The sequence below is a fragment of the Giraffa tippelskirchi genome, chromosome 3 (assembly GCF_054371585.1).
Source record: "Giraffa tippelskirchi isolate mGirTip1 chromosome 3, T2T-mGirTip1v1.2.pri, whole genome shotgun sequence".
NCBI classification, from domain to species: Eukaryota; Metazoa; Chordata; class Mammalia; order Artiodactyla; family Giraffidae; genus Giraffa; species Giraffa tippelskirchi.
The window spans coordinates 48,323,373-48,336,076 of NC_137277.1; the positions used below are offsets into that span (position 1 = coordinate 48,323,373).

Consider the following 12,704-nt stretch of genomic DNA (forward strand, 5'->3'; position numbering starts at 1 on the left):
ATACATACTACATTCATTGGCTTTTTTCATGTAAAAATGATTAGACATGAGCTTTTTTTGCTCAGTAAGAAATGACTGTCTCCCAGTGACAAATCTGTTCTATTCAGTAGATTGTGTCATGTTCTAGTACAGTTACCTTGACTCTTAAATGCTACTGTGTTTGAATTTCTGTGAGAACATGTCGGTTATTTCTCTGAAACTAAAAATTTCTGAGGCAGTTTTGTATTTTGTTGATGTGGAGGTGTGGAGTAGCATTTCTTCAAAACTATTTTCTTTTTTTTTTTTTTAGGAAAAGAATTCCATGGCAATATCATTAAAGTGTCCTTTGCCACCAGAAGACCTGAATTCATGAGAGGAGGTGGAAGTGGAGGTGGGCGACGAGGTAAGATGCTTGTTCACAGGCTTGGGTATTACACAAAGGGTTTAGATTTTCTGTCTTAAAGTGAGATACACAATAGAAGATTAGGTAAATAAAGTGTCAAAACAACTAAGAAAGTGATGGAAAAAGGTTCTAGAAATCCCTTTGGAAAGCTAGATAATGCAGTTTGTTTCACTTGGAAATTAGGAGACGGTTGTTTAACTGATACCTAATTTGGTAGTTAATCTGACCCGTTTGTGAGTTCCCTGATATAGTTACTGCCAACTTGTTTATTTCTGTTGTGTCTTAATTTCTTAAACTTGGAATATGTCTTCTCACCTAATCTTTATCACTGAGATTTTCAAACTAAGGAGGGTACTGTAGAAAATGGACTTTGAAGTTTTCTAGTGCATTATTTGAACTATAATGTGCACCTTGGAGCTTCTTCCATATTTCCTATGTTGACTGAATAAGTAAAGCCTCAAATCAAAGAATCATGGAGTCCTGCCATAAGAGGTTAATTTTGGGGGAGCTGCCCAGTTATTGATGAACACTTAGTTCTTTCATCTGATGCTTTTCCTCTGCTTTGTTAATATCGGCTACTGATTCTTCCCTCCTCCTTACTTACCCCAGGCCGTGGAGGATATAGAGGTCGTGGAGGCTTTCAGGGGAGAGGTGGAGACCCCAAAAGTGGGGACTGGGTTTGCCCTAATCCGTAAGTATCCCATTTATTTTGGTGGATGTAGGAGTTGGGATTGGATTTGGAAGGTGCAAGAGGGGGTTCTGAATCCACTGGAAACTGTTGAGCATTTTATTTTCCTTCTTTCTCAGGTCATGTGGAAATATGAACTTTGCTCGAAGGAATTCTTGCAATCAGTGCAACGAGCCCAGACCAGAGGACTCTCGTCCCTCAGGAGGAGGTAGGTCAGCCTTAACAGCATCTGCCTGCTTCTAATCTTCTGACTAGCATTAAGGAGGCTTTCCATGATTCTGCTGGCCTTACTGGTTTTCATTTCTACCTTGCAGATTTCCGGGGAAGAGGCTATGGTGGAGAGAGGGGCTACAGAGGCCGTGGGGGCAGAGGTGGAGACCGAGGCGGCTACGGTGCAGACAGAAGTGGGGGTGGCTATGGTGGAGACAGAAGTGGCAGCGGTGGCTATGGAGGAGACAGAAGTGGGGGTGGCTATGGTGGAGACAGAAGTGGGGGTGGTTATGGTGGGGACCGAGGAGGTGGCTATGGTGGGGACCGTGGTGGTGGCTATGGAGGAGACCGAGGAGGCAACTATGGAGGAGACCGAAGTGGCGGCTATGGAGGAGACCGAAGTGGTGGCTATGGTGGAGACCGTGGCGGCAGCTATGGAGGAGACCGAAGTGGCGGCTATGGTGGAGACCGAGGTGGAGGCTATGGTGGAGACCGAGGAGGCTATGGCGGAGACCGAGGAGGCTATGGTGGAGACCGAGGAGGCTATGGAGGAGACCGAGGAGGCTATGGTGGAGACCGAAGTGGGGGGGGTTATGGAGGAGACCGTGGTAGTAGCGGTGGCTACGGTGGGGACCGAAGTGGAGGCTATGGAGGAGACAGGAGTGGTGGTGGCTATGGAGGAGACCGAGGTGGAGGCTACGGAGGAGACCGAGGTGGCTATGGAGGCAAAATGGGAGGAAGGTGAGTATTAGAATGTATTTGCTAACGTTTCTACCTCATTGCTCCTAGATTTTAGAATCTAAGCCCCTTTCATCACATTTTCTTCTTGTCCAACTTTTTATAACTTGAATTTCCCATTGTCAACTCTTTCAGGTAGGATGGAGAAGATCCATTTAGTTCCCGACTGAGTAATTTCCAAAATTTATTTTGTTTTGGAAATTCTTGCTTGTGATCTTTATATTTGAATAATGTATGATAGGTGTGTGCATTCTTTTTTATAGCTAAAGATAATCGAGATTGAGAGATGATTTGAAACTGTAAATCAGGGATTCTTAATCTAAGTGAGGGGCAAGCATACCTTTTACAGGGGTGTGCTGTTTCAGTCACATGTGCTACCTTGCAGTTGTTTCTTTGAAGATTGTTAAACCTTTTCCAGATTAAAAATCACTGGTGGTACTGATGGGAGTGTGTGATACACCTAAAAGAGTTGAGTAACCAGTGATGCAAAATAACTTCAATTACTGTACTAAGCTTCTCTATGTCAGAAACAGTATGGGGCAGCCGGAATTAGTATAGCATAGAGTTAAGAGCACCGAGTTTGGAGACAGACTATCTTCTTTGAAATCCTGACTCCACTGCTTATTAGCTGTGTGACTTTAAGCAAGTTACTTAACCCTTTGGAGCATCATATTCTCATCTGTAAAATAGGGCTAATGGTATTTAGCCCTATTTTGTGGAGTTGTATTAGATTATATTACAGCTGGCCATGGTAATCACTGAATAATTATTACCTATTACTAATTATCATCTACTGAACACTTCTTAGTGTGTGGCAAATTGTGTGAAAGTGTCTTTGTATACGGGAGTTCCAGTCCTCCTGTCAACCCCAGAGGTAGATGTACTTTCCATTTTACGGAGTAAGAAATGTTAGATAACTTTTCCAAGATCATATAGTAAGTGACAGATCCAGAATTCTTACATGAAGGTGTTTGCTTGCTTATTCCAGTAATCTACTCTCGTTAGAGTGCTGAAATGGCAAGGTCTCCAACCTGAAATACCACAGTGGTTTAGAGTCTTTATTCTAGATGGAAAATTTTTTAAGAGAATTAGTCATAGCAAAGCTTCTAGGAACTTTGTGTGTCTTAAAGCTGATAAATTAGACATTTAGTAAGCACCTTCTAGGAATAGAGAAATATACTAGGCATATTGTCATCCTTACAGAAATTTGTCAAGCAGATGCTAGTCAACAGCATCCTGAAGAAGTGTCTGATGCTCCCTCTTGGTAGAAAATTAGAATTTAGTCTGGCTCTTTATTTTTCATTCCTAGAAACGACTACAGAAATGATCAGCGCAACCGACCATACTGATGACTATTTTGAATGTTCCTTTGTCTCTGACATGATCCATAGAGAAATTGCCAGAGTTTTGCCTGCTGCTTTCCTCGTGGCCTCTTCTTGGGTAGTGAAATTAAGTGACATTTGAATTTTTATTTGGGTGGGAGGGTGGGGACAGTTTTTCTTTTAGAAATGTCAGTTGAAATATCCCCCTTTAGTTTCCAGCCTTCTCCTTCTCAACTCTTGAAGCTAAGTGCGTTGTAAAATATTGCCAAAATGAAAAGTGTTTTGTAATACTGCAATAAAGAATGCTTGTTTTGTGGACTTTTGTACATTAGTGCATTGTTCTGCCACACTTAAGGTGCAATTGCAGCAGACTTGAACCCTAAAGAATTAGGAAATGAATTCTACTTCATGAAATTAAAATGTTACTTCCAACAATATTCATTGATCTCTTACTCCGTTAAAAATAGTAGTTTCCAAGCATGACTGTGTCTGAACCACCCAAGGAGGTTGTGAAAATTTCGGATTCCTAGGCCTCACCCCAGGTCTGCTGGATTAGAAATTGGTGGGATGTCAGGAGATAGAGCCAGGAATCTTATTTTAAGATCACCAGGTGATTTTGATAGAGTTAGTTGACACCTGAGAATCATTTATTTAGGGGCGTGTTTAGATGCTGGGAATATGGAGGTACAAGAGCTAGGTAGAAGAGTTAGGGTTTGACAAACCAGGGTTAAGATGTCAATGTACATAGCATGTTATTTGACATTCTTTAAAATATTTTCCTACCCCTTCCAAGGATAAGGCACTGCATCGATGCTGGACATATTGCTCATCAAGCAAACAGATAGCGTATAGTTTGATAGGTGCTCCAGTAAGAATAAATGCAAGTTGCTCTGATGGCTGGTTGAAAGGATACTTAACCCAGTCAAGTGGGATTGGGAAGGCTTGATGAGTATTGAAAGAAGACTAGGAAATTGGTTAAGTAAAGAGGCTGAGGTGAGGAAATGATGTTCCCAGCAGAAAACTGACATGAATAAATCAAGAGTTAACAGAATGAAGAACAGGCTATTCACTTGAAAACTTGATGTAGTGGGTTGTGATTGGAAGAAGGAATTTAAGAATGGGCATGCAAAAGTTAAGATGGAGAGGTAAACCAGCTCTATGATAAGGTCCTTCCATTTCGTTTTCCCCTTACCTCCATATGGCTGCTGCTGCTAAGTTGTGTCATTCGTGTCCAACTCTGTGTGACCCCATAGACGGCAGCCCACCAGGCTCCTCTGTCCCTGGGATTCTCCAGGCGAGAACACTGGAGTGGGTTGCCATTTCCTTCTCCAATGCATGAAAGTGAAAAGTGAAAGTGAAGTCCCTCAGTTGCGTCTGACTTGTAGCGACCTCTTGGACTGCAGCCTACCAGGTTCCTCCATCCATGGGATTTTCCAGGCAAGAGTACTGGAGTGGGTCGCCAGTGCCTTCTCCAACCTCCATATGGAGGCATCGTTAAAACATTTTAAGCAGGAGAGTGGGCTGACCTGAGTGGCATCAACTGAAAGGTAATTCTGGCTGCCTTGTAGAGAGGTTGGACTGGAGACAGTGGTACACCAGGTGAGAGATGATACTGGTCTGAACTCAGATAGTGACTGGACAAGGAGGAGAAAATAGATTTGAGGAATGAAGAGGGAAATTTGAGATTTGGCTGGATATCAGAAGTAGTGGGGGGAGAAAAGTCAGGTTTCTGGCCTGAGCAGTTGGGTATATGTGCTGCTTATTAAAATTTTAAGAGACACTGGAAAAGGAAACGGGAGTAAGATGAAGGAAATGAATTCAGTTGTGGGTAAGTAGAATTTTTGACACTTGTGAAACTTTCACATAGGGACATTCAGTAGGCACCTGGGTGTGCAAGTCTGCAACTCCAGTTCAGTGGCTCAATCGTGTCCGACTCTGCAACCCCACGGACTGTAGCACGCTAGGCTTCCCTGTCCATCACCAATTCCTGGAGCTTGCTCAAACTCATGTCCATGATGTCGGTGATGCCATCCAACCATCTCATCTTCTGTCGTCCCCTTCTGCTTTCAATCTTTCCCAGCATCAGGGTCTTTTCCAATGGGTCAGTTCTTCACATCAGGTGGCCAAAATATCAGGTGGCATCTCAGAACAACAGAATTCAACATTACACTCCACTGATTTCTTGCTGACTTCTTCACTAACTTTTTTTTTTATCTTTTCCTTCGCTAACTTCTTGCTCTTTACACGTTAGAAGTTTCTCAGCTTGTTCTGATCCCCTTCTGTTTACACTCACTTTTATCCTGGGTGAACTCATTCAGGCTGTGGCTTTAAATAGACTACACCAAATTTGTGTCTCCAGTTCTGTCTTCCTTTAACTCTGGATTATATCCAGCTGCCTACTTGAGCTTTCCACTAAGTTGTGTTGAACATAACTTTTTTGAAAACTGCTGGGACCAAACAGAACAGCTTCAAATCAGTTTCTCTTTTCCTAGTATTCCTTATCTCAGTCTTCACCATCCATCCACGTTGGATCAGATAAAAAACTTACAATTTAGATTTGATTTCTTTTACTCATTCTACACTTGCAAGTCCTTTTAATTCTACCTCTAAAATACAGCCTTGAAACCATCTTTATATTCCTAGTTGTAATCCTAGTATGAGCTATAGTCTCTGGTAAGTGCAGTTAGCCCATTAGTAGGCCCCCTCCCCCTACAGTCTTGCACCTCTAAAAACCATTTTTCATACAGTAGCCAACAGTATTGTGTGTCATGTCTCTAAAGCCCTTTCAGTGACCTCCTATTGTATGTAGGCTATAAATTCCTTACCTTGGCTTACAGAGAGAGCCCTGTGTGATTTGGCCTTGGTCTCTGCGACCTCATTATAGAACATTTATCCATATTAGCCTTCCTTAACCACAGCAGTCCTAGTTCTTAATGGTACCAAATGTGCTTCTGCTTTAGTGTCTCTCTATATGGTTTGTCTCGGATTCTCTTTACTCATGCTTACCTAGCTGACTTCACGACAATGTTGGGTCACATTCCACCCTCCCTCCCAGGTCTTTGCTGCCCTTCCTATCTACAGTACTTCCTCTTCAGTCACACATCGCTTCTTGTAATGTCATTATAGTAATTAGCACTACATGAAATCTTTTTGTGGTTAATTTTTCTCCTCCATTAGAATATAAGCTCCCGGAGAGTAGGAAACCTCTTCTTTTGATCACTGTTCTACCCCAGTTCATCAGGCACTCTGTCTATCAGATCTAGTCCCTTAAATCTATTTGTCACTTCCACTGTATACTCATAAGGGATCTGATCTAGGTCATACCTGAATGGTCTAGTGGTTTTCCCTACTTTCTTCAATTTAAGTCTGAATTTAGCAATAAGCAGTTCATGATCCAAGCCACAGTCTGCTCCCGGTCTTGTTTTTGCTGACTGTATAGAGCTTCTCCATCTTTGGCTGCAAAGAATATAATCAATCTGATTTCGGTGTTGACCCTCTGGTGATGTCCACGTGTAGAGTCTTCTCTTGTGTTGTTGGAATAAGGTGTTTGCTATTACCAGTGCGTTCTCGTGGCAAAACTCTATTAGCCTTTGCCCTGCTTTATTCTGTACTCCAAGGCCAAGCTTGCCTGTTACGCCAGGTGTTTCTTGACTTCCTACTTTTGCATTCCTGTCCCCTATAATGAAAAGGACATCTTTTTTGGGTGTTAGTTCTAGAAGGTCTTGTAGGTCTTCATAGAACCGTTCAACTTCAGCTTCTTCGGCGTTACTGGTCGGGGCATAGACTTGGATTACCGTGATATTGAATGGTTTGCCTTGGAAACGAACAGAGATCATTCTGTCGTTTTTGAGATTGCATCCAAGTACTGCATTTCGGACTCTTTTGTTGACCATGATGGCTACTCCATTTCTTCTAAGGGATTCTTGCCCACAGTAGTAGATATAATGGTCATCTGAGTTAAATTCACCCATTCCAGTCCATCTTAGTTCACTGATTCCTAGAATGTCAACGTTCACTCTTGCCATCTCCTGTTTGACCACTTCCAGTTTGCCTTGATTCATGGACCTAACATTCCAGGTTCCTATGCAATATTGCTCTTTACAGCATCGGACTTTGCGTCTATCACCAGTCCCATCCACAGTTGGGTATCGTTTTTGCTTTGGCTACATCCCATCATTCTTTCTGGAGTTATTTCTCCACTGATCTCCATTAGCATATTGGGCACCTACTGACCTGGGGAGTTCATCTTTCAGTGTCCTATCCTTTTGCCTTTTCATACTGTTCATGGGGTTCTCAAGGCAAGAATACTGAAGTGGTTTGCCATGCCCTTCTCCAGTGGACCACAATCTGTCAGACCTCTCCACCATGACCCATCTGTCTTGGGTGACCCCACACGGCATGGCTTAGTTTCATTGAGATAGACAAAGCTGTGGTCCGTGTGATCAGATTAGCTAGTTTTCTGTAGTTTTAATTTTAGTGTGTCTGCCCTCTGATGCCCTCTCGCAACACTTACCGTCTTACTTGGGTTTCTCTTACCTTGGGCCTTGGGTAATTCCTCTTGCCGCCGCCACCGCCGCCGCCGGCCCCAGCCCCCGGGCTGGCCTAGCCCCTCTCGAAGAGAAGAGAAGCGAAAAGCAAAGGAGAAAAGGAAAGATACTCTCATCTGAATGCAGAGTTCCAAAGAATAGCAAGGAGAGATAAGAAAGCCTTCCTCAGCGATCAGTGCAAACAAATAGAGGAAAACAACAGATTGGGAAAGACTAGAGACCTCTTCAAGAAAATTAGAGATACCAAAGGAACATTTCATGCAAAGATGGGCTCGATAAAGGACAGAAATGGTATGGACTTAACAGAAGCAGAAGATATTAAGAAGAGGTGGCAAGAATACACAGAAGAACTGTACAAAAAAGATCTTCATGACCCAGATAATCACGATGGTGTGATCACTCACCTAGAGCCAGACATCCTGGAATGTGAAGTCAAGTGGGCCTTAGAAAGCATCACTACGAACAAAGCTAGTGGAGGTGATGGAATTCCAGTTGAGCTATTTCAAATCCTCAAAGGTGATGCTGTGAAAGTGCTGCACTCAATATGCCAGCAAATTTGGACAACTCAGCAGTGGCCACAGGACTGGAAGAGGTCAGTTTTCGTTCCAATCCCAAAGAAAGGCAATGCCAAAGAATGCTCAAACTACCGCACAATTGCACTCATCTCACACGCTAGTAAAGTAATGCTCAAAATTCTCCAAGCCAGGCTTCAGCAATACGTGAACCGTGAACTTCCAGATGTTCAAGCTGGTTTTAGAAAAGGCAGAGGAACCAGAGATCAAATTGCCAACATCCGCTGGATCATCGAAAAAGCAAGAGAGTTCCAGAAAAACATCTATTTCTGCTTTATTGACTATGCCAAAGCCTTTGACTGTGTGGATCACAATAAACTGTGGAAACTTCTGAAAGAGATGGGAATACCAGACCATCTGACCTGTCTCTTGAGAAACCTGTATGCAAGTCAGGAAGCAACAGTTCGAACTGGACATGGAAAAACCAGACTGGTTCCAAATAGGAAAAGGAGTACATCAAGGCTGTATATTGTCACCCTGCTTATTTAACTTATATGCAGAGTACATCACGAGAAACGCTGGGCTGGAAGAAACACAAGCTGGAATCAAGATTGCCGGGAGAAATATCAATAACCTCAGATATGCGGATGACACCACCCTTATGGCGGAGAGTGAAGAAGAGCTAAAGAGCCTCTTGATGAAGGTGAAGGAGGAGAGTGAAAAAGTTGGCTTAAAGCTCAACGCTCAGAAAACCAAGATCATGGCATCTGATCCCATCACTCCATGGGAAATAGATGGGGAAACAGTAGAAACAGTGTCAGACTTTATTTTTTTGGGCTCCAAAATCACTGCTGATGGTGACTGCAGCCATGAAATTAAAAGACGGTTACTCCTTGGAAGGAAGGTTATGACCAACCTAGATAGCATATTTAAAAGCAGAGACATTACTTTGCCAACAAAAGTCCGTCTAGTCAAGGCTATGGTTTTTCCAGTGGTCATGTATGGATGTGAGAGTTGGACGGTGAAGAAAGCTGAGCGCCGCAGAATTGATGCTTTTGAACTGTGGTGTTGGAGAAGACTCTTGAGAGTCCCTTGGACTGCAAGGAGATCCAATCAATCCATCCGAAAAGAGATCAATCCTGGGTGTTCATTGGAAGGTCTGATGTTGAAGCTGAAGCTCCAATACTTTGGCCACCTCATGCGAAGGGTTGACTCATTGGAAAAGACCCTAATGCTGGGTAGGATTGGGGGCGGGAGGAGAAGGGGACGACAGAGGATGAGATGGTTGGATGGCATCACCGACTCGATGAACATAGGTTTGGGTAGACTCCGGGAATTGGTGATGGACAGAGAGGCCTGGCGTGCTGCAATTCATGGGGTCACAGAGAGTCGGACACGACTGAGCGACTGAACTGAACTGAACTGAACTACCCCAGTACCTAGAACAGTATCAGACACAGAATAGGTAGGTACTCAATAAATACTGACTAAATCAGTCTTACAGATTTGAGTCATTAATGTATGAATGGTAATTAAAGGGATGAAAGTGGATATGATAAAGCAAGACAGGAGTAGTTTTTCCATTCTCAGTAAATACTAGAATTAGCTAGGAACTTTTTTACAAGGCGAAAGATGTCTGGGCTCCATTCCAAAACAATGGAATCTATGAGGCCTGGCACATTTAAAAATCAAAAGCCCCATTTGATTCTGATGGTTTTGGAGACTAGGGAGAGAAGAGCCTAGGATCAAACTCTGAGAAATACCAACATTTAAGAGATAATAGAAGAAGATATGGAAGCAGACTGAATGACCAGTGAGGTGTCTGTGGAACCCAAGGGAAGAGTGGATTTCAAGGCGAGAAAAACTACCAGTATCAAGTGCTCAAGCTGGCCAAGCTATATAAAGACGAGGGGCTTCCCTGATAGCTCCCTTGGTAAAGAATCTGCCTGCAAGGCAGGAGACCCCGGTTTGATTCCTGGGTCGGGAAGATCGACTGGAGAAGGGTTAGGCTACCCACTCCAGTATTCTTGGGCTTCCTTTGTGGCTCAGCTGGTAAAAAAATCTGCCTGCAATGCTGGAGACCTGGGTTCAGTCAAACCTGGGTTTGATCCCTGGTTGGGGAAGATCCCCTGGAGAAGGGAAAGGCTACTCACTCCGGTATTGTGGCCTGGAGAATTCCATGGACTTCTGGCCTGGAGTATATAGTCCATGGGGTCTCAAAGAGCTGGACACGACTGAGCGACTTTGACTTTCACTATAGGAAGCATTCGTTATATATTTCTCAACCTTGGTGCTACTCACATTTTGGGTTGGATAATTCTTTGTTGTGGGGGACTCCCCTGTACTTTGTAGGATGTTTAGCTGCATCCCTGCCCTCTATAAGACACCAGTAGCAATCCCCAGTTGTGACAACCAAATATGTCTCTGGACATTACCAAATGCCCCTGGCTGGTGGGGGTAGGGGGGTGGGGATGGAATTACCCCTTTTGAGAATCACTGCCTTAGCAAAAGTGGTTTTGGTAGAAAATTGAACTCAAACTGAAGTAGGGTAATAAATAATAGAGAAATGGAGACAGGTGATGTGAACGACGATTTAAGGAACTTGATTATGAAGAATGATTAGAAGTGGGATGAGGTAAGAAGGGGAGACATGTAGACCACGGGTATGGGTTTTTATTTTTAAGATGAATGGGAATCGATCATGTTTGTGCACTACTTGGAAGGAAGTGGGGATAATTGGTATTTAAATTCCTTGAAGGAATGGCATCCAGAACACGAGGATTTTGCCTCAGAAGAGGAAGAGTGCCTCTTGCATTGTAATCGGAGGTAAGAATAAGTGCAGATGCTGATAGAAGTAGTAAGTGACTGACATTTATTGGGAGCTTACTATGTACCAAGCACTTAATAAGAAATAGGTATGTGTTACCTCATTTAATTCTCATAACAATGCTGTGAGGCAAAGAGGTATAGGGAAAAATACTCCCTTTGAATATGAAATCACAGGAGAGGGGAATGGTTTAAATGATTTTGATTGCTACCGGAAGGGGCTTTCAGAAGATACACTGAGGAACAGAGGCTCTGAAAGGTGAAGCAACTTATCCAGTATCACATCTCTAGTGAAGTTAGAGATCAGATACTAACTAGAGTATCTGGCCTTAGTGCCTGTGCTCTTAACTACTGTGTATAAGGATTCTTATAATGGAGATGGCAAGTATTTGGGGTAATTTTTATCTGTCATCTTTTTTTTTTTTCTCCCTGAAGAGAAATTATAATGGTCTACTGAGAGTTGAGGAGGTAATGTGATAGAAAGTTTGAAGAGACTATAGGAAATGTGACAAGAACAGAGAATGCTTGAAGTAACTTGTAGGAAATAGGAAAGCATTGTCACTCAGCAACCATAAAGTTGTCAGAGAGCGAGAAGGGCTCAGTTAAGAAAGGAGGCAAGTATTTTGGGGGAACCAGTCTACGGGTGTGTGAATTCTCTCCACCATAATCAGCAACCTGGTTATAGGATCAGAGGCAATTTGATTCAGGGTTGGGAGTTTTACTAGTCAGGGAGAGAGATGGTAGTGGAAGTATGAGAGTAGTGAGTAGAGTGGTTGATGGGATCCAGGCTGAGTAGAAATTTATATAGTGAGAGGGGGCTGGCTAGCTTACAGAATGTAGGAAAGTCAAGAGCTTAGGGTTACTGATTGATGAGATTCAAAGGACTGGTAGTGGGGCTAAAAAGAGCTGGATAGATGGGAGATTTGGGTCAGAAAGTATTACAGATGTTCATGAGTATTTTGGAGATGGAGCCATTCCTGGGGGTGACAAGGGCTAAGTGTGGCCACGGAAATGGGTAGCTGGAGTAACTGGAAGGGAAAAGCCTTTGTAGCTGAGCTTAAGGACTGAGGAGCTGAGGTGTTAGGACAGCTGTCCATAGGGATGGTGATAGCAAGACTAAGATCCAGGCAGTGAATGAGAGGAAATAGGTAAGTGGGCAGAGGGTGGGAGAGCTAGTTTGACAGCCAAGACCCTCAGAGAAACAATGACAGGACATGGTGACATTGGAAGGAATGCAGGAGGATGAACAACATCTGCCGTTTCAGGAAGAGGCCAGTTCAAGAGCCAGATTTCAGTTACAACACAGATATTGGTGAGAAATATTTGAAGAGATAGAGAGTATAAATCCTTCCCCCCCCCCATTAGTGGGAGTATCTAGAGATCCCATTAGAAAGGGAGGAGAGAGAGGAGGGGTCTTAAATTTTGGATGGTGTCCAAAATCAGTCCCAACAGATCCAGATGGCTGAGAAGAATGGGCAG

General features: G+C 43.3%; 1 protein-coding gene across 1 annotated transcript in view; it reads left to right on the plus strand.

Moving 5' to 3' along the window:
- The window catches only part of TAF15 (TATA-box binding protein associated factor 15), a 30,689-nt gene extending 27,031 nt beyond the window's left edge, over nt 1-3,658 (plus strand). Inside the window, exons 12-16 of the mRNA XM_081584482.1 lie at nt 290-382; nt 992-1,073; nt 1,190-1,278; nt 1,385-2,021; nt 3,328-3,658. Of these exons, the coding sequence (XP_081440608.1) occupies nt 290-382; nt 992-1,073; nt 1,190-1,278; nt 1,385-2,021; nt 3,328-3,367 (941 nt within the window). The 3' untranslated portion in view covers nt 3,368-3,658. The remainder of the gene's footprint in view (nt 1-289; nt 383-991; nt 1,074-1,189; nt 1,279-1,384; nt 2,022-3,327) is intronic.
- The last annotated feature ends 9,046 nt before the right edge of the window (nt 3,659-12,704 follow it).